This window comes from Lucilia cuprina, chromosome 3 (assembly GCF_022045245.1).
Source record: "Lucilia cuprina isolate Lc7/37 chromosome 3, ASM2204524v1, whole genome shotgun sequence".
Lineage (NCBI taxonomy): Eukaryota > Metazoa > Arthropoda > Insecta > Diptera > Calliphoridae > Lucilia > Lucilia cuprina.
Window position 1 is genome coordinate 67,524,944 of NC_060951.1, and position 20,437 is coordinate 67,545,380.

Sequence of the window (20,437 nt, forward strand, 5' to 3'; positions counted from 1 at the left end):
ATTACAAGCTCTATTCGGGAGTTCAGTTGTATGGGGGCTAGGTGAAATAATGGACCGATGTTAATCATTTTCAATAGCCTTCGTCTACGGTATAATAGAAGATCATGTGCCAAATTTCATTGAATTATCTCCAAAATTGCGACTTGTAGTTTGATTACAATGTTTACAAGCCATATTCGGAGGTACAGTTGTATGGGGGCTAGGTGACCGATCTTAACTATTTTAGGGCTCGTCCCTGGGCCAATAGAAGATCATGTTCCAAATTTCATTCAATTATCTTAAAAATTGCGGCCTGTAGTTTAATTACAAGGTTTACATGGACAGACGGACAGACATAGCTAAATCGACTCAGAAAATGATTCTGAGCCGATTGGTATACTTTAAGGTATACCTCCCCACTAAAGTGGTGTAGGGTATAACAAATATGAATGTGTAGTTGGGCATTGTCAATCATATGATACCCCACACTATTTAGTATGTTAAAAATTTGGATTAATTTTTAAATTATAAAGTATATTAGACTTTTTACAAGGGGGCTCATAGGGAAATATGGGCCAATCCTTTTAAATTTTGGTGGAAGAATTTACGTCTACTTTAAAGTTGTTTATATAGAATTTCTAAAGGGGAGTTTGTATGTGGACTACGCTCAAATGATACGCGATAATTACTATGTATGGAGCCTAGGCGAAATAATGGACCGTTTTCAATAGCGTTCGTCTTGGGACAAAGAAGAGTATGTGCCATAAAATTATCATGTTAATTGCGACCTGTAGCGTGATCACAAGCTTTACATGTACACTAAGGGGCTGTGATGTACTTCGAAAACCCAAAACGAGCAATTTTACCACAGCATTGTTGTTATAAAAAACAACAACCACATGACAACTTCGCGCATTTTGATTTCATGCGAAGTGCATCACATCCCCCTAAAGGTATTCAAAAAATATCGCTTTTGCTTTAATGTGTCTTATTTTTTCATTAGTGCCTAAAACTAACTGCTGTAAAATTTTTGCCAAATCGGATAATAGGAACCTGTGCCGGAAACAGATTGAAAAGTGTAAAATCGTGCCAGTACAATTATAGTCACATTAAATTTGAACAAATTGTTATACTTTAAAGATAATTATATTTCCAAGAAGAAATAACATATTAATATCGAGCGAAAAACAAAAAAACAAAGTTATATGCATTTTCTCTTCACATATACATATGTTACAAGATCGACTAAATAATTCTTAACTTTTCCCGAAATCCAAAGTAAATTTTTTGTCACATTTAGAATTCATGTGCTGTGAGACACGTTAATGGTCTGGAGAATTTGCAACAATTTTAAAAATTTTACGATTTCTTTATAAAAGGACAAAATTTTAGCAAGAACCGGGAAAAATCGATATTTTTCCCCTTGTAAATGCACTTAGAAACTTCAAAACCTTTGCGACCTGTTAACGTTATCCTATCCGCCTAATTTTTTGCATGACAATGTTTTACTACAGTAAAATTCATTTTTACATGTATTGCTATTGTTATTTTAAGTCATATTAAGTTTCAACAGGATTTACATGATCTGGAGCATAATTTTTATATATTGCTATTACTTATATTTTATGGTGTCCTACACCAGTGAGTATGATAAAAATGTGGATTTGGAGCTGGTTTTAGGAACCACACGGTAAATTAAACGGAATCGTAGAAAACATAGAAAATGGTATCATAAAAAACAAAGTAAAAAGTATATTTTAATTTTTATAAATTTAATTCATAATACAGTAAGTAAAATTACAAAATTACTTAATTTTATGCCATGGAATCTAAGAGCATACTCCGCTTTCAAAAGTTAAGTCAAAATAAGAAGAAATTACTTTGTCAATGAAGCTATTTCTCATGTCTTAAGAAAAAATGGAAAACTCTCTTGAATTTTGTAATTTGCTGTACATTTGTGGAAACTTAATTAAGTTTTTTCTAAATTATTAGAAATTATTTCTTTTCGTGTGAAATCCTTTTCTATATAATGAAATTTAGTTAATTAATTCAATGTTTTTAACAATTTTCAACGAGTTTCAGAATTCAATAAACTGATGTTATAACTGTTGTTAAAGAACTTACAACAATGTTCCTCAAAACTAGTAGTATAAATAAAGGCGATATCATTCTCAAGAATCAGAAATATTTCTGTATGAACACATTCTAGGAGAGCAAATTCTTTAAATTTTTTTGAAGTATTGTTATAAAAATTATCAAATAAATGTTCTTTATTATAAACAAATTAAATTTAAATAATAAAAAATTTTTAGAAAAAAAAAAAAAAACAGAAAAACGAACTGCAACTTTCGTTAGTTGCCAAAAAGTTCATCTGTGGTTATTTTGAAATACTAGCAACATAAATATAAAGAAATTAAATATATATAGTATAATTTGCTTTGAAGGATTTTTACGCAAAGTTGTATTCGATTTTTACTTGGCTTGATAAATTTGAACAAAAATATAAAAATATTCTTAAGGTTTCACGTAATTGGAATGATATAGAAATTGTTTCATGTGCTGCATAGATACTTAGATATTTTTATTTGAAAATGTAATTCTTATCGTTTTCAACCTAGGCCAAATTTATTAATTCATTGGTTCGCAATTTTTTATTGCATTGGAACATTACGCTTTTTATACGGACTCTTTGTCCAATTTGATATTTGCAACAAAAATCAACACGTATAATACACATATAAAATTTATTTTATATATAAACTTCAGCATTTATCAGCTATTATTTATCTTTAAAAAAATCTACGCATTTTGAAATTAACGGGATTTAAATGAAATTACGCCCCTTTGATAAACAATATATGTATATACATATTTTAATGTACATATGTACATACATATTTTTATGTACATATGTGTATATGTTATGATGATGATATTATTCTGCCTTTTAATAGAATGTATGTACGAAATAAAAAAGTTTGTTACATTAGGTTTGATATTATTGAAACTTTTGCTTTTGCACTTTTAATAAATTGCTAATTTCGTTAATAAAAGCAACTGCAGAAGACCCGATCTTTACGAATTCATAAAAAGCGTTATCGCGTGCAAACACCTCAACAATAAAATTTTAACTGAAGCAAAACGTTGAACACAATAAAATATAATAAATAAATAGAAGAAATATATAATGTAGCCAGACATGTAGATTTGTCCCCAATTTGGGAATTCGAATTCATAGTGATAGTGACTACGCTTACTCAATAATACACGACACTTTTAACGGTTTTATTTCTGGTAAGTAAGACCAGATATCAGTATTTTTTTTAAACATTTTACTTATTTAAGATTGCTTTATTTTTGCTAAGCGTTGCATTTCTTATGTTGAAATGATCTGTATAGTTGTAGAGCCGTTGTATTTAAATAAATTAAATAAAAGTACAAGTATTAAAGTATTGGGTAATTACTTTTAAGTATTTAGTATCCACAAAATAAGACAAATACTCGATTTTGAATTTGGTGAAAATCGGACACCAAATTTATTTGTTTTAGCTTTGGGCGACTTCCAACAAATTTAAAATTGAAAAGTAAAATGCTTTCCATTTTATTATAACAACATAAATTTATAAAATACATGTGTTTCGAATTTAAAATCTATCGTAATATTTTCATTCCTAGAAAACCAGTTTGTGGTTTAACCAAGAACGAAAAGAGACCGGAATGTATGGAAATCGTTTAAATATATTTAGTTCGAAGAGCAGATTTTGCGAAATATTTTGCATTTTTTAGTAGAGACATGCACAGAATATATCATAAAAAAGCAAACTTATACAGATCTAAAGTTGTAATTGATTTGTTAGATACCTACATGAAAGTATTAATGTTGTTATAATGGGCCTTAGTGTATTACTGCACTGAAAATAATCCATGTTTAATTTTACGAAAAAAAATCTCGTAACTACTTTTTTCGTAATATATACAAAAGTTATATTAATATATTATTTAATCCACCCTGTTGTAATACTTGTTTCGTATATATTAAGAAACTTTCTTTTATTTAACAAAAATAATTTCGTTAAGTTATGTAATATTTATTTTTTGATATATAATTTGTATGGATATTCTAAGATTTATATTTACGATTAGTAAAGTTAACAAGTAAAACAGGTTTTAATAACCATTGTTAACTTAATATTCGTTTTTGCATAAGGCGGTAAATCTTTGAAGTATCTGTTAAACATATACGAACGAATATCAAAATAACTATAGCATCTATTGCAGAGCTTTAACTTGTTTTATGAAATATTTTCTTTTTTCGCGAACGTGAAAAAGTTCCCGAACCGAAAACCGAACACCATCGATGTCGTAGCGTTGTAAGAAGCTGCTACAAAAGTCATAACAATATCGTTGGTATTTTCTATACAAAAGCTCTATACAACTCCTACGACAGTATTATACGTGTTTTTTTTTTTTGAATGTTGTAATATAGTTAAGTGTTGTCAATTGTTTATTTCAGCATATAAACAAAAATTCAATATATTTTGGGTTAGTGTTCTAGTCTGGCCGACCGGAGATGGTGGATTCGATTCCCACCTGAGGCACTGGTTAAGGAGCGCACAACAGTCCCGATAGAGGCCTTATTGTATATGTCATTTGTAAAACGATAATGTGGTGTCACAGAAATCACAAACAAACAGCTGTTTACCAAAACAAAATAACTAAAATTTTATAAACAAGTAGTGGCCTCCGGTAGGTTTCTTAGTGTTCTAGTCTGGCCGAACGGATTTGGAACACACACGCAGAGAAAAAATATAGTTGTAGTAACCATAATCTAAGAGCAACATATTATGGTTAGAATTATGGTTAAAGTTAAAACATATTATGATAATTTTACTATCAAGAATTAAGGAGTGAGATCGAAAAATTCTTAACACACGTTTTTCATTACATTTTTCAACCAAAGTATTATTTGATTTTTTTTTGATCAAGTTACCTTTGAAAAACATGTCAGTTATTATGTGTAATGTCAATTATATTAATTTTTTTGTTAATCTGATTAAAATGAGTGACCAGAAAAAAGTGCGTACTGAAATTATTAAATATTTTCAACTAAACCCAACTAGGTCTTACAAAAAGTTGGCCAAGCATACAAAGGTCTGCCGTCAAACTGTTTCCAATGTTATTAAACAGTACCGGGAGAACTTGTCAGTTGATAGAAAACCTGGTTCAGGTAGAAGGAATGGTCCACATGATGTTTCTAAAGCCAAAAAATAGAACGCATTTTCAAAAGAGCTCCCAACACATCCGGTAGGAAAGCAGCTCGGTTAGCTCAGTGCTCGGACTATTTGGTACGAAAAGTTAAAGCTAATGCAGGTTTAAAAACATACAAGGCTCAAAAAGTTCCTGACAGGAACGCTGCTAAAAATTTAAAGGCCAAAAACAGAGCACGGAAATGTCAGTTATTATGTGTAATGTCAATTATATTAATTTTTTTGTTAATCTGATTAAAATGAGTGACCAGAAAAAAGTGCGTACTGAAATTATTAAATATTTTCAACTAAACCCAACTAGGTCTTACAAAAAGTTGGCCAAGCATACAAAGGTCTGCCGTCAAACTGTTTTCAATGTTATTAAACAGTACCGGGAGAACTTGTCAGTTGATAGAAAACCTGGTTCAGGTAGAAGGAATGGTCCACATGATGTTTCTAAAGCCAAAAAAATAGAACGCATTTTCAAAAGAGCTCCCAACACATCCGGTAGGAAAGCAGCTCGGTTAGCTCAGTGCTCGGACTATTTGGTACGAAAAGTTAAAGCTAATGCAGGTTTAAAAACATACAAGGCTCAAAAAGTTCCTGACAGGAACGCTGCTAAAAATTTAAAGGCCAAAAACAGAGCACGGAAATTGAAGTCAAGTTTTATAAAAAAATATTCTTGATGCATAATGGATGACGAAACGTATGTTCTGGCAGATTTTTCGCAACTTCCAGGTCAAAAGTTTTATGTTGCTGATGCTCGAGGGAATGTTGAAGAAAAGTTTAGGACCCAAAAGCAGACAAAATTTCCCAGAAAGTTCTTGGTATGAGCAATATGCAGTTGCGGCAAAAGAAGCCAATCATTTGTTACAAACGGGCTCTATAAATACCGAAATTTACATCAAGGAATGTTTACAAAAAAGGCTGCTTCCATTCATAAGACTTCATAATGTGTCCACTTATTTTTGGCCTGACTTGGCATCCTGTCACTATGGTAAACAAGCCCTTGAGTGGTACAAGAACAATAATGTGGTATTTGTACCAAGAGAGGCAAATCCTCCAAACTGCCCGGAGCTAAGGCCAGTGGAGAGATATTGGGCTCTTGTTAAAAGAGAATTGAAGAGTACAAAAAAGGTGTAAAAAAGTGTGGTAGATTTTAAACGGAGATGGACTACATGTTCGAGCAAAGTGACAGAAAGCACTATAAAAACGTTAATGGAAGGGTTTCCGAAAAGGGTTCAAAATTTCATTACTAGTGATTAAAACTATAAAAATATTTTTTTTTGTAAATTGTAATAATAATTTGAATCAAATAAAAAAATAAAGCTGTAAGTTTAGTGGTTTCTTTTTTATAAACATATATGTATCTTAAGAATTTTTCGATCTCACTCCTTATCATATTATAATCATTATTAGTATAATAACATATCATATTATGATTAAATATATTTCGAATATTTCATCATAATATAGTTTTATTAATCATAATGTGATGTTGTACCATCATATTGTAGTTTCAAGCAACCACATTATGGTTTCATGTAATCATATAATGGCTTCAAGTAACCATCTTATTGTTTCAAGTAACCATATTATGGTTTCAAGTAATCACATGTCTTCTACTAACCATATTATGGTTACATATTAAACATAATATGGTTAATCTTATATGCTCGACGTAAAAAGTAATTATTTGTTAATTTTCTTTTAAACAAACGCAAAACTTCCAAGCACCGGCATTCCCATAAAAAATATATATCCACACTTTCCTGCCATTATAAACACAATTTAATTATTTTTTAATTATTAATTTTTTATGTACCCTATTTGATGAATTTCATATTTCTATTGAAATTTATATTGTATCTTATTATATTTTTAGATATTATTAATTTTCACAATTATATTAACACTGCGTTTGTTTAACACTTTATTTAATCCGATCTAGTACGGATGAACCATACAACTGATATAAAAATAGCGATACCAAAATAATTTTAATAATAAACGTATTTTACTTATATCTTAAACATTATAGGGATAAACGTGTAAAATCCTACCATTTAATGGTTATTTGTCGAAAAGTCGAAGTCGACTATTTTGTTCCAAAAAAGTCGATAACTCGACTATCGTCTGTGAAAAAAGTCGACTTTGTTAATAAAAGTCGACTATTTTGCTCCAAAAATGCCGATAACTCGACTATCGCCTATGAAAAAAGTCGAAAAGTCGACTTTGTTAATAAAAGTCGAAAATGGTCAAAAAAAGTCGAATAGTCGGAAAAAGTCGAATAGTCGAAAAAAAGTCGGAAAAAGTCGAAAAAAATCGAAAAGTCGAAAATAGTCGAAAAAGTCGAAAAAAGTCGAAAAGTCGGAAAAAGTCGAAAATAGTCGAAAAAAGTCAAAAAGTCGATAAAAGTCGACTATTTATAAAATACATATAGTCGAAAAGATTTTGCTCATATCTCCGGTATTTATGGACCGGAGATATGATTTTCTAAAAAGCATGTCTAACAGAATTATTGACGATTCGGATCTCGCCGATATCTGGGGTCCTCTAAAAACTGATTTCAAGAAACACACAGACGGACCTAGCTTAAACAACTCCGCTACCTATAAGGATCCAGAATATATATACTTTATGGAGTAAGAAAATTATATTATAGAAATTACAAACGGAATGACAAACTTATATATATCCTTCTCACGAAGGTGAAGGGTACACGAAACTAATTTCCTTCATTAAAATCGTACCATACATTTTCAAATTTATGTTTCTAGGTTAAAAATTTATTTTACAACATTCAAAAAGTACAATTTCAAAGATTAAAAGTTCTAAAAGGTTCTCTCTTAAAGAATCTAATTAAATAAGGACCGTCTATGTTTAATAATCATTTGTTTTAGATATTGTATCAAACATTTTACTTCAAAATATGTATACGTATGTAGTGTCAGTCAATAATTAAATATGTAATATGAATACTTCAGTTAATAGAACGAATTTTCATAATGTGGTAATAAAGTAACCATAAAGTACCAAAATTCAGTTTTCTCCCGTTTACTCCCAAAAACGACCTTATTTTAAAAAATTACGAAACAGGTGACTGTTATAGCAAATTATTTCCAAGTTGATGTCGAACATGAATGTTTGTGGGGTTAGGCAAATACATGTACCAGTACATATACACTTACACATACGCGAGCATAAATTCAAAACAAGTCTTAAAATGTGTTGGGTTGTTTTGATTTGTCTGCTAACAACTTAACGTCTGTTTGGTTGGGTTGTCTTCTATACGTCTGCCTGACTAACTGTTTGTTGGATAGCTCTTGGTTGTACGAGTTTTGCTGCTAAATAAATGAATGAATAAATGGATGTTGGCTGGAAGTTCAGTGAAAATTGTTGACGACTTTCAGTTGAACATTAACCGTTGTAGCTTTAAAGTGATAAAACTAAGCGGTAACAAACATATTGGTTACAGCTCATCTGTCTCATTCACCTCAAAGTGAAACTATTAAAATTTTACAATTAACTATCCATTAATGTTTATACATATATATGTATAATAAGACAATAATACAAGTAAAAAATAAAATTTATTTATTTGTCAATTAAAAGAAAAAGTCCTGCCTAAAAGTGATACAAAAAATAAAATAAGATTAAATAAATTATATATTAGAAAAAACTTTGTTCTATCATCTAAATAATAAAAAATGTTAATTAAAATGAATTTTAACAACAAAACCAACGTTCCAAACTAAATATACCAAAATACACAAATACAAATAAAAAAGAAATTTTTGACAAATACAAAAGGTTTGTTGTCTAAAAATATGTATATAATCATATACTCTCATACAATATCTCAAGTATGGTACCATTTAAAGCATCTTTACATTAGTATTTACTGTTACAATTTATAACTCACTGTCACTGTCATTGTTAGTTTTTCTTATATTGTGAAAGTTAAGTTCAAGGATGTAAAACAGAAATGATTTGCAGAAATCGGCTGCAAACTGTCAATAAACGTGTTAGTACTACATACACGCACACATACCATCTTACATATGAACAGTGTAAAACAAAACTAAAGCAAAAAATTAATATTCTTAAAAAAAGTCAATAAAGTATTAAAAATGGATTAATCATAGTACAAATTACACAGGTCAATGATAATAAAGACTTTTTAACTAATTTTCATTAATACCAGTGCTATTTGGTGTGTAGATTCCACCAAAGCAACTGGTGGCACCACGGCTCTGAAGAAAAAATGATTTTTACTGATCATTTAGTGTCTCAAAACAAATATGTGAAAAAATAAAAAGAAAATAGATTCAAAATGTGAGCTTTTATCCTCATTAAAAAGCATAACCGTATTTGTTTAATAATAAATATGAAACTCTTTAAGACGGCATTTTCAAAACTTTAGTTTCAAATTTGTAACTTATTGACTTATACAATAAAAAAGGAATAAAATAGAAAAGAAAATAAGTAGAAATTAGAAATATCTCTCACATAGCGGTACTTGCGATTTAAATATTGAGATTTCGGAGAGCAAAATATTTAAAATTTTCTTAATGATAAAACAGAACATGTTTTTTGTTTTTTCAATACAAATTGGTATTTATTGAAGTCGTAGAAAATGTGCTTGTTATTACACAATTTATGAGCGTATGTTTACATTTTTAGGCACTCATTCTCTCAACAGTTACCATACTTTCAACATTTATATTTATTTAGAAAATATCATAAAATAAAATTTAATTTTCTAAATATTCATAGAAATTTCAAAATTATTATGATTAGCAGATAATTTTTACAAAACTTCATGATCTAGTGGTAATTTTAATAGTTTATACAGGTTTGGTATCGAAGTGTTTTTAATTTTGTGCACATAGTTGTCAAATTAACAACAAACTACAAAATTTTATTTTTTTTTTTTTTTGTTCAACACTGTATGTGTATGTATATATACATTTCCAAGTGTTTGTAAATATGAATTTCAAATGCAGTGTTTTGTCAAGGTGAAGGTTAAATAAGATGCAATATGCAATTGCTTGTGTATATACAATGTACATTGTACATGTGTACATTAGAGTGTCCCAAAGACCAAAAAAGTTTTTGGTATTCGGTTATTGCGTTTAAGGTATTTAAAAAATATTTTGTACTTATTGTTGTGCGTAAATTTTCTAATAAAATGGCCATAAAATTGTTTCTAACTTAAATATTTTCAAGAAAATGGTTATTCTATATTTAGTGGACTACATTATATTGTAAAAAATTTATTAAAATATTCAATTACATCTCTGGTAATCGGGCATGGTTGCAACATAGGTCTATTTAAACACTTTTGCACAAATTAGTTTTTGGCACATTTCAAGTGTAAATTTATCGTGGATCATTATTTGTCGTCGAGTTTTTGTTTGGTATAAACTTGATTGATATTTAGAATACATTTTAATTTTTCAGAAGATAGCATTTTTCAGAACATAATTTTTAAATAGACAGTTTTAATTATTTTTCTTAAATGTTCACATGAGAAACATGCTCTAATAGTTTCTCAGATGTACACATTTTTCTATTTAATTTGTTTTTTTTTTTTTTTAGAAAATCGTTAGGTATACATGACTACATTAAATATGTTGATTGTGAAAGGTCGACACAACCTAACTAAAATATTTTTCACCATGAAATAATGATGCCGAATCTGTTATTTTATACCGAATATGATTACCAGATTATCTATGATTACCAGAATTACCTTTTGTGGGTTCTGCAAAACAAGAAGAATGCCCCAACACATACAATATAGAGTCAACCAGAAGTTATCTAAAAAAAGATACTGTAAGATATCGGTGTATTGAGTACTTGACCAAGTGCTAGGTAGTTTTTAAATATGTCTGTCCTTTTACTAAGTACGTTAATGTTATATTTCTTCTTAATAAATTGCTTATAACCCCATATACATATTTGCTATATAATGTTTCTGAGATTTTCTCTTAATTAACAAATGAAGAAGGTTCTATATTATGGAGACCAATATTTGCATTATTGTAAATGACCAAGATTCTCTATTATCCATCATTCTGTGGTTTGTATTATTATTTTCCTCGTTTATTTGTTGATGTAATATTTTTTTTCTAAACTGTCAACGTAAATTAAATTGCAGGCTAACCAACTATTGTAATATACATTAGATTTTTTTAAGAAATTGTAATTTCTAACGCTAAATCCTGCACAAAGCGCAATCTTTAGTTTATCATTATTTGGTTTATACTACTTTCAAATTATACTAATTTATAATTATCCCTTTCATTAACCAGTTAAAAGATCACATATAGTAATACCTAAACCCATTGAAAGTGGATATACGACTTTCAAAATTAATTAATTAATATAAATCCCCACAGAAAATTTTCAGAGTACTCGGAATTGTAACCAATGTTGTGTGCTTTACTTTGTGTTACTTATAATTTGATTTACTTGTATATAAAATCTGGATATGAAGTTTAAATTTTTAATAAATTTTTTTTGCATTACATCTTAATATACTTGTGATTAACATTGTATATGAGAACATAAAATTAAAATATAAACAAATCAAGTGTGCTGTAATTTAATCAACAAAAAATTTTTTCATTTATCGAAAAATGTTTTTTGGATCAACATTTTTTTCAATGTTTAGATGAATTTTAAGCAAAATTTGTTGCTTAAAATTAGGATCATGCTATAGTGATGATTGGAATGGCCTTTTACGTATGAATGAATTTGTAGATACATGTATTTGGGTAGCATTAAAAAAAAAACACATATTTAGATACTTCTTAATACACATCTATTTTAACTAGAAAGTTGTTGTAGATACTTTTTGATACACTTGTGTTCGAGCTAGGAAGGTGCTGTAGAAACAATTTTACTTACTAGGTATATCGGTAAGAATGTAGGAATAGCTACTTTTCAACACACAAGTATATTATAAAAAAGTATAATCTACACACAATATCGCAAAGCAAGTATATCAGTTAGTGTGTCATTTTCAAGCGGCCATACCCTGTGTAAAGTAAGCCAGAGTGTGTGTAAGTTTGTAAGCACTTTCGAATACAAAATAAGCAACACAATATCAATGTAGTAAGCTATAAATTTTCTGTTGGGATAGCAATTCACTTATTAAAAAATCCATAATTTAAAATCGAGGTTTATTTGCCTTTCGTATTATTGGCCCTTCGTAGTAAAGAGCATTCGTACTTCGGAACGTCCACTGGTTTTGTAAAATTATTAAAAATTTTATCCGTTTTTAATCCACTCACGGTGCTTTTGTTCTTGGACGAGTTGGCAACATTTAGTTGCTTGAAATTGCAGAAATTGCAAAAATGATTTGTAAAACCAATTATTTTTCATGTAAATCTTAAATGAAAAATATTATTTGCTTTACATTTTCGAATAATATTTCTACATTATTTTCTCTATTTTTTGTCTTTTCGTACAACAAAAATTATTGTTTTCATTTACATGAACATAGGTGATAAATGAAAGAATATTTGGTACTCAGGTTTAGCGTAATAAATATAGTACGCGTTTATAAATTTTACATGTTGTGATTGAAATTTAATATAAAATCTTATTTTGGGACCAAACATTTTGTATATCGCGAAAATCGAAATAGGTTTGAATTCATATACACTGCGAATCGCTTACAAATCAAATAATGCTAAAATGTCACTAAAATTTACATTTATTTTATTCAATCAACTTCAAAATATTTAAAAAATTTATTTATATATGTATTGGCATTAACTTTTTAATTTTTTTGCTTTTTTTTTCTTTTTTTTTAGTTATATCCCACGAATATTAAAAAAAACTATTAAGGGTTTTCATTTAAACGTTCAAAACCCTCGTAAACAGTGTAACCTATGCATGTTTCCATTCTAGCAATTGTCTTGTATGGAAATTGATTTGCACAACCCTTATAAGTTTGAGCGACTATTTAGATTGGCAAACTTGCGCAAACACATTGTGCATTTAATAAATCCGTCCGCTATTGTTCATTTTTGAATTTATGGACTTGAATATTCACATTTTAAACATATTTTGTAAAATTTTTTGTTAAAATAATTTATTTATTATTTTTAGATTTTGTTTGACATTGTTTTTAAGTGTTTATAAATATTGTAATTGAACAGACTTTGAACAGGGATTTCATGAAACAAGTCGAATAAACTTGCCCACTTGCACAAATGGGAAACTTAAGCGTTTAAATGAAAACCCTTATTATTATTATTATTTTTAATTTTATTTATTGAACTTTAAAATATTTAAAAATTAATTTAAATTTGAATTGGCATTAACTGCTTTTATTAAAAACAAAATCTAAAAAAGTTTACTTTTTAAAATTTTTAATCTAAAATAAAGTATAAAATATTTTCCATTTATGTTTTTTTTGATGAACAAAGTTTGACATTTTTGTAAAAGTTTAAATTTATACAAAAACTAAATAAAGGTTTGTAAACAACACACATTTGTTCTGTGTATTTATACCCTACACCACTATAGTGGTGATGTTTGTAACATACAAAAATATTGGTCCAATACCCATCTTAAAGTATACCGATCGATTCAGAATCATTTTTTAAGTCGATTAAGACATGTCCGTCCGCCTGTCCGGCTGGCTGGCTGTCCATGTAAACCTTGTGCGTAAGGTACAGGCCGAAATTTTCATGATAATTTGATGAAATTTGGACCAAGCATAGGCACAGGGACGAAGCCTATTGAAAATGGTTGAAATCGGTCCATTATTTTACCTAGCCCCCATACAACCGTACCTCCTGATTTGAACTTTTTATGCCATAATTAAGTCAAATATTCTGCTATCTCTCTAAAAATTGGCACAAATAGGTTTTATATAAGTATAAATGAGACTGCAGATTTTCGTAAGGATATATGGTCGGCCATGCCCGACTATACTTTCCTGTTTTTTTTTTTTTTTTGAACTTTTGTGGTGTATCACCTCCTGTTCGTAAACGACCCCAGCCACTTGTCACATTACTTTTTTTTCTTCTTAATCATCATCTAATGAATCATAGAATATTCCACAACTCTAATTTTTGCTGAAAAAATTCGACGCAAATCTTTAATTTTTATAAGAAACTGTCCGATGTACCAGAAATTTGCAATCGAAATGTAATTTGAAATGTGTTTTGGTTCAATTCGCACAACAAGCTATTGTAACGACCTATAGAAGCTTAATTAGTTTTCATTTAAAATTTATTAACTCTTAGAAGCTACTCATAAACGATGTGAGGTCATAATTTTTACCATTGCCACTTAGTTTATTAAATAAAATTTAAAATTATTTCAAATCTGTATTGTTTCGAATCCAGCTTGAAAAGAAGGCTACACTAGCGTAGCCATCAGGAGCATTAGATCCACATCCACCAACAATGAAATTAGTAACACCAACTAGTTGGTTGTTATAAACCGCTGGACCTCCAGAGTCGCCATTGCAAACACCATTGTCGTTAGTGTGGCCTAGACATAAAATAGATGTTGCAACATTTCCAATTCGACGTTTACATTCAGCATTACTAATCGAAGTTAATGTATTAAATTGAAGAATTTGTGGTGTATCACCTCCTGTTCGTAAACGACCCCAGCCACTTGTCACAACTTTTACACCAGATTTCGGATTTTGTTTTGCCAAGGCTATAGGTTGTATGCTTCCACTTAATTCCAAAGGTTTTGATAATTTTATGACTGCTATATCGTTGTTAAAATTTTTATAATCTGGATGCACAATAACTTTAGATACTCCAACAATTATCCCACCAGAGTTTACTTCTCTACTTCCTGCTCGAATTGTCATCATTGAAAGTGATGTGCTAAAATATAAATTTTATAAATCTAGTTCGTATATTCTCGCTAAATTAGTTCTTACTTTCTAATAGTGCTTCCGGAACCTGTGGTAACACAGTGAGCGGCAGTCACTACATAATTTCGTGATATTATAGAACCTCCGCAAATATGGTAATTATATAGTCGCAGAGAAATTTGGTATGGAAACTGATTGTTTTTAGCATTTTGTCCTCCAACTATACGTGGCTGAGGGAAGTACGCTAATGGTTGCTGCGTTATAGGTATAAAATTGAAATCATCACCTAAGTCGAGTTGTTCTGCAACCACATTGTAAATCCAAAGCAGGAGAATAAAATATTTAACGGAAATAATAAATTTCATTTTGTCCTTCATATGCTAAGATGGAAGTATATGATCTTAATATTGTTGGTAAGATTTTTCGTTTTGCTTTTATATTTAACTTGTAACACTTAGTTCGCTAATTACTAATTTATGTGCAATTAATCAATAATCTACTACAACCTAAAGTAGATTATTTCTGACTTTCTTAGGTGGCTAAATGAAACTAATTACAATAAATAATTTGTATTACTAAGTTTTCCAAAAAAAAAACTGTCACTCTAAAACGACAAATTGTTTAAACATACATACATTTGACGAACTTTTTGGCTCTCCACCATAATATATAACACGGTAATGATTACAAATCACTACTTCATTTGTTTGGTTTAAAGTCATTACAAGAGTACTTAAATGAAATGAGCTAAAAAGGTAAAAACCCGCTTTTCACCACTTCTTCATTAACATATTAACTTATTTATATACCACGGTAATGATTACAAATTACTACTTAATTTGTTTTGTTTAAAGTCATTATATGAGTACTTGGAAGTTGGCATTTCTTAAGATATCAAATTCATCATTGCTTTGGAAGAAATGTGAAAAAAAAATTTAAAATCAACAAACCTTCATTTTGAAGCCACACTAACACTTTCATGGTCTAATAAAATTAATGCAGAAAAAAGCTGAATGTATTAGTATATTCCCCATAGATGAAATAACCCAACAAACACAAAATCAAACGTTAGAAAAATGTTATTTATTTAATATTAGTCATAAACGGTTACTTAAAGAAGTAAATTAATTTAAAGTTTACATTATATTTCAAGTTTTAAAATAAAACAATATGTTTGATTTACAATCTTTCTCGACTTTACGTAAACCTTCTGTGTTTGCTGGGTAACGACAATTCAGTTTCAGGGACTATAAACTGGTGGTGCTTATAGTTTCGGAATACTAAGGCAATAAGGTAAAATAAGGGCAATACGGCAGATGTTCTCGTAAAGCACTTCGACTCACAGCAATAAACATATTTAGAAATATAGATTTTATCTGCATCCGAAGGGACCTCTCCAATAACCAGGATACAAAATGACAATATAGACGAGTAAGGAAAAGTACATATTATAATTTGAGGTGTTTTTATTTAAAATTAAAAATATATATAATTTATTATTTACATTACATGACTGTAGGGAACTCTAACAGGTAGTTTGTTGAATTTACATTACCCATATGTGTGAAGAGCCTACTTTATGTTTTCAATAAAATTGATGACATGTTTCTTCTCTATGTCTTACACTTCCATTAATACTTACAATTTATTACATATGTAAGTAGTTATACTTCATAGGGTCAAATTATATAATAGAAATTAAAAACTGAATGACAAACTTTTATATACTCTTCTTACATGCTTTTTTCTGTCCGTTGTTCTTCATGATTTACATGAATCCCTTTTTAATGTTTGTAATGGTCTATCCTGCTAGCCATAGGTTTATGCGGAGGGTGTTTATTCTGATAAGAACTTGTTAGAACTTGCAAGAAGGTGTAAATTTTATAATAAGTGAAGTACTGTCTTGGGCCTCTGATAATCATTTCAGATTAGAATGTTGAGGATGTGGAATGACTTGCCTAGGGAAGTTTTTCTCGGCTTCGCCGAATTTAATCAATTGTTTAGATTAAATTTTTAAGATAAAACGAAGTAAAAAAAATACTTTTTAGGTTGGCAACATCAACACAATTACAATTTACAAATTAGTTGTAATTCATAATACCGTAAAAAGTTGAGTTTTTTTATTTTTAAGTTAAGTTATTTCAATTTCAACTCAAAATTAATCCTCCAAAGTTATTTTTGAGTATTCAATTAGTTAATTTTGTTTCCTAGTTTAAGCGCCCAATGGAAGTGATTTCAACTTGAGCATGTAATGCAAAAGTGTTAACAGCTGCTGCAAAGAATTAAATACAATTTCTATAAAAATAAACATTTAAATGATTAATTTATTGGTAAGCATATATTATGGGGACTTCACAATATATTTTTTGTTTTAAAATTAAGTTTTCATTGATTTTCATATTTCATTTACAATTGTCTTCTTAATTTTTATAAAACATGCATCGTTTTGGTAACAAACAGTCCCGTTTTCTGTTATTTTGTATACCAATATTGCGAATTTTAATCTTGTACTCAAAAACATCAAAAGGGATTGAATTTAAATTTATTTTTAGATTAACTTCTTATTATTAATTGCCATTTGATTACCAACTCAAAAACCCACTCTTACACAATTTAATATTATCATACATTTTTTATTACTGTTTTATTTTTATTATTTTTTATTATATGTTTAAAATTTTCTCTAAAAATGTGTTATAATTATTGTATAGTTTTTATAACTATATATGTTCTAAAAGGCTCTGTTATAATAAATGAAGAAATAAAAAAATTTTATAGAAAAGATCATTAATGTGCCATTAACAAATTTAATTAATTTTTTTTCTGCATTTAACCATATGAATTATGATTGAATTAAAAATTTAAATTAGAAAAAAATCTTTTAAATTACGTACAGTCAGCTGACAATTGGAATGATTTAAATAATTTCCATATAAAAATTGTCTATAACAAGCAATATTATCGAGATTTGTTAAAATTTCCATAACAAAGATTTAAAGAACAATGTTCCCTTTAAGTTAATGTAATACAAATACAATAATATTTATTATTCTTATATAGAAAAAGTAATTTAAAATATTTTTTAGATATAAACAATTTTAATTTTTTCGAAGTTAAGGAAATTAATAGCTTTAATTACAAGTCAGAATGATTTTTAATCCAGTTAACATGATAATAAACTTTGGCATACCCATCAGGGTATGAGGAACCACAACCACTATATACAAAGCCTGCAATTCCAACTACTTCCCCGTTATATAAAGCGGGTCCTCCGGAATCGCCATTGCAGGCGCCGTTATTAGGTGGGTGAGCCAAACAAATAAGGGAGTCTGAATCCATACCAATTTTTTCCTTACAATCGTTTCGGGAAATTGCAGTTAGTTCGTTCCATTGAAGTTTTTGGGGTGAATCACCACCTTGCTTAATGCGGCCCCAACCGGAAATTGTCACTATTTCACCAACAGGAACTTCAGTTGTAGCCAATGGAATCGGTTGAATGTTGTCAGAGAATATGATAGGTTCTTCGAGGCGTAGTAAGGCAACATCATTTAAGAAATTGCCGTAGTCTTCGTGTGTTATAACTTCAGCAACCTTCATTAAAACTCCACCTTGAAATCGATCTGTAGTACCAGCACGAACTGTAAAAACACTTGGATCGTACCTTAGCAAAAAAAGTTACATATGATATATAAACATAAACATTTAAATTTTTAAAGTCTTACGAATAATAATTTCCCTCACTATCGGTTGTGCCTACACAATGAGCTGCAGTTAAAATAAAATTCCTGGATATTATAGAGCCACCACACGTATGTGAACCATTACGCCTTAAAGAAACTTGATAAGGGAATTGTCCTTCATTTGCGTTTTGACCACCAACTACACGATTAAGGGGATTAGCTTTGGAATAGCAAACAAAAATAATGTAAAAAAATGGTAGAAGCGAAAATTTTGACATTTTTTAAATGTTTCTTTAACTGTTTTAACTCGTTTTTTAATGTTTACATGTATTTATATACCTATTTTTCGCAATCAACTTCAATCAATTGTACAAACTTGTATATCTATATCTAATCTATGACCGTATGTTCTGAAATAAAACAACGTGACGATCGAAAATAAAATTGTTTTAATTTATTTTATAGACAAATTTAATAGTGTATGGTAGTAGTATTGGTAATATTTATCTATTTTAAAATATTTATGCTTCTTTCCATGAAAAGGAATTTGATTTATAGAATTATGAATCTGAATGTTGTTTAATCCAATCAATATGGTAAAATACTTTGGCGTAACCGTCAGGATTTTTAGTTCCACAACCACCCACAACGAATCCAGCAACACCAACCAACGTACCGTTAAATGTAGCAGGGCCTCCTGAATCTCCATTACACGCACCGTCGCCTTCTTTGTGCGCCAAGCAAATAAGAGCATCAGATGACATGAATATCGATGTGAGGCACTTCAATTTCGAAATAGACTCTAAAGTATTCCACTGCAATTTAACGGGACTATCACCACCAGTTTTCAACCTACCCCAGCCAGATATTACAACATTGCTTGCAACAGGAACTTCTGAAGATGCTAAAGCAATGGGTTTAATGTTGTCAGAAAAAACAAGGCTTGAATCAAGTTTCAGTAGTGCAACATCATTTATAAAATTGCCATAGTTTTCATGTACAATAATTTTGACAACTTGTTTGACAACACCACCCATTAAGCGATTAGTGGAACCTGCTCTAATAGTAAATAAACTGGGGTCAAATACGTGGTATACGCCGTCTTCATCTTCAGCGCCTACGCAATGTGCAGCGGTTAAAATATAATTACGGGATATTATGGAACCACCGCAAGTATGAGATCCATTACGTCTGAGAGATATTTGATGAGGAAATTGACCTTCAATAGCATCCACTCCACCAACAATACGGCCAGTTGGCTGAGCTCTGCTCAAAACCAATAAACTCAAAGTCAAACATGTAAATATTGTTATTTTGGCCATTTCGTTTAAATGTTCCTACAATTTTAAAAATCTCGCTTTATATAGAATTTCGAAGCAATGACCATTGCCAATCTTATCTTGTGGGACATCTAAGTTGATTAAAAACTTGAATAGTTTGGTAATTCCGTAATACACTTGTATTTTTACATGTTATCTAATATATAAATCAACAGTGACATCGATTTCTTAATCAAGTTGAAATTTTCACTATTATGTAACAAGGTACACAGTATCGAGCCGCAGCATGGTAAAAGCATATGGTACATTAGGGTGCCCCAAACAAAAGTTGTGTTGAAATTAAAATGTTAATTGATTTTTAGGGACCGTTTCCAATTTGTTGAACTAGAT

At 29.5% G+C, this 20,437-nt stretch overlaps 6 protein-coding genes across 12 annotated transcripts in view; 2 read left to right on the forward strand and 4 right to left on the reverse strand.

Annotated features, from left to right (window-relative positions):
- LOC111690938 (septin-2) overlaps window positions 1–3,106 on the reverse strand; it is a 28,593-nt gene extending 25,487 nt beyond the window's left edge. The window contains exon 1 of one of the 4 annotated variants that reach the window (XM_046946265.1): window positions 2,965–3,106. The gene's annotated coding sequence lies outside the window, so the exon portion shown is untranslated. The remainder of the gene's footprint in view (window positions 1–2,964) is intronic. The other 3 variants (XM_046946267.1, XM_046946268.1, XM_046946266.1) reach the window with 3 other exon arrangements.
- LOC111678927 overlaps window positions 1–20,437 on the forward strand; it is a 73,519-nt gene that overhangs the window by 45,152 nt on the left and 7,930 nt on the right. Inside the window, exon 7 of one of the 2 annotated variants that reach the window (XM_046946262.1) lies at window positions 2,062–2,121. The exons of the other annotated variant lie outside the window; for it this stretch is intronic. The gene's annotated coding sequence lies outside the window, so the exon portion shown is untranslated. Of the gene's footprint in view, window positions 1–2,061; window positions 2,122–20,437 lie in introns of those variants that run through there. 2 annotated transcript variants of the gene reach the window in all.
- LOC111690937 (carboxypeptidase M) overlaps window positions 8,919–20,437 on the forward strand; it is a 43,552-nt gene continuing 32,033 nt past the window's right edge. For 2 of the 3 annotated variants that reach the window (XM_023453544.2, XM_046946264.1), the window contains exon 1: window positions 8,919–9,038. The gene's annotated coding sequence lies outside the window, so the exon portion shown is untranslated. The remainder of the gene's footprint in view (window positions 9,039–20,437) is intronic. The other variant, XM_046946263.1, reaches the window with a different exon arrangement.
- LOC111690954 (serine protease SP24D-like) lies at window positions 14,525–15,497 on the reverse strand. The gene is made up of 2 exons (XM_023453567.2): window positions 15,154–15,497; window positions 14,525–15,097 (listed from the first exon to the last, which is right to left on the reverse strand). The coding sequence occupies exons 1-2, from the start codon at window positions 15,462–15,464 to the stop codon at window positions 14,569–14,571; spliced, it is 840 nt and encodes a 279-aa protein (XP_023309335.2). The 5' UTR covers window positions 15,465–15,497; the 3' UTR covers window positions 14,525–14,568.
- LOC111690955 (serine protease SP24D-like) lies at window positions 18,164–19,059 on the reverse strand. Its single transcript, XM_023453568.2, has 2 exons — window positions 18,810–19,059; window positions 18,164–18,748 (listed from the first exon to the last, which is right to left on the reverse strand). The coding sequence occupies exons 1-2, from the start codon at window positions 19,043–19,045 to the stop codon at window positions 18,223–18,225; spliced, it is 762 nt and encodes a 253-aa protein (XP_023309336.2). The 5' UTR covers window positions 19,046–19,059; the 3' UTR covers window positions 18,164–18,222.
- LOC111690956 (serine protease SP24D-like) lies at window positions 19,200–20,111 on the reverse strand. Its single transcript, XM_023453569.2, has one exon. It carries the CDS (start codon window positions 20,087–20,089, stop codon window positions 19,328–19,330), a length of 762 nt encoding a protein of 253 aa, XP_023309337.2. The 5' UTR covers window positions 20,090–20,111; the 3' UTR covers window positions 19,200–19,327.

Excerpts from the sequence above, each read along its gene's own strand:
- LOC111690954 (XM_023453567.2), bottom strand. The coding sequence starts at position 15,464 with ATGAAGGACAAAATGAAATTTATTATTTCCGTTAAATATTTTATTCTC. Across the intron at positions 15,098-15,153 it reads TCCGGAAGCACTATTAGAAA|CACATCACTTTCAATGATGA; the intron begins GTAAGAACTAAT and ends TTTATATTTTAG.
- LOC111690955 (XM_023453568.2), bottom strand. The coding sequence starts at position 19,045 with ATGTCAAAATTTTCGCTTCTACCATTTTTTTACATTATTTTTGTTTGC. Across the intron at positions 18,749-18,809 it reads AGTGAGGGAAATTATTATTC|GTACGATCCAAGTGTTTTTA; the intron begins GTAAGACTTTAA and ends TTTTTTGCTAAG.
- LOC111690956 (XM_023453569.2), bottom strand. The coding sequence starts at position 20,089 with ATGGCCAAAATAACAATATTTACATGTTTGACTTTGAGTTTATTGGTT.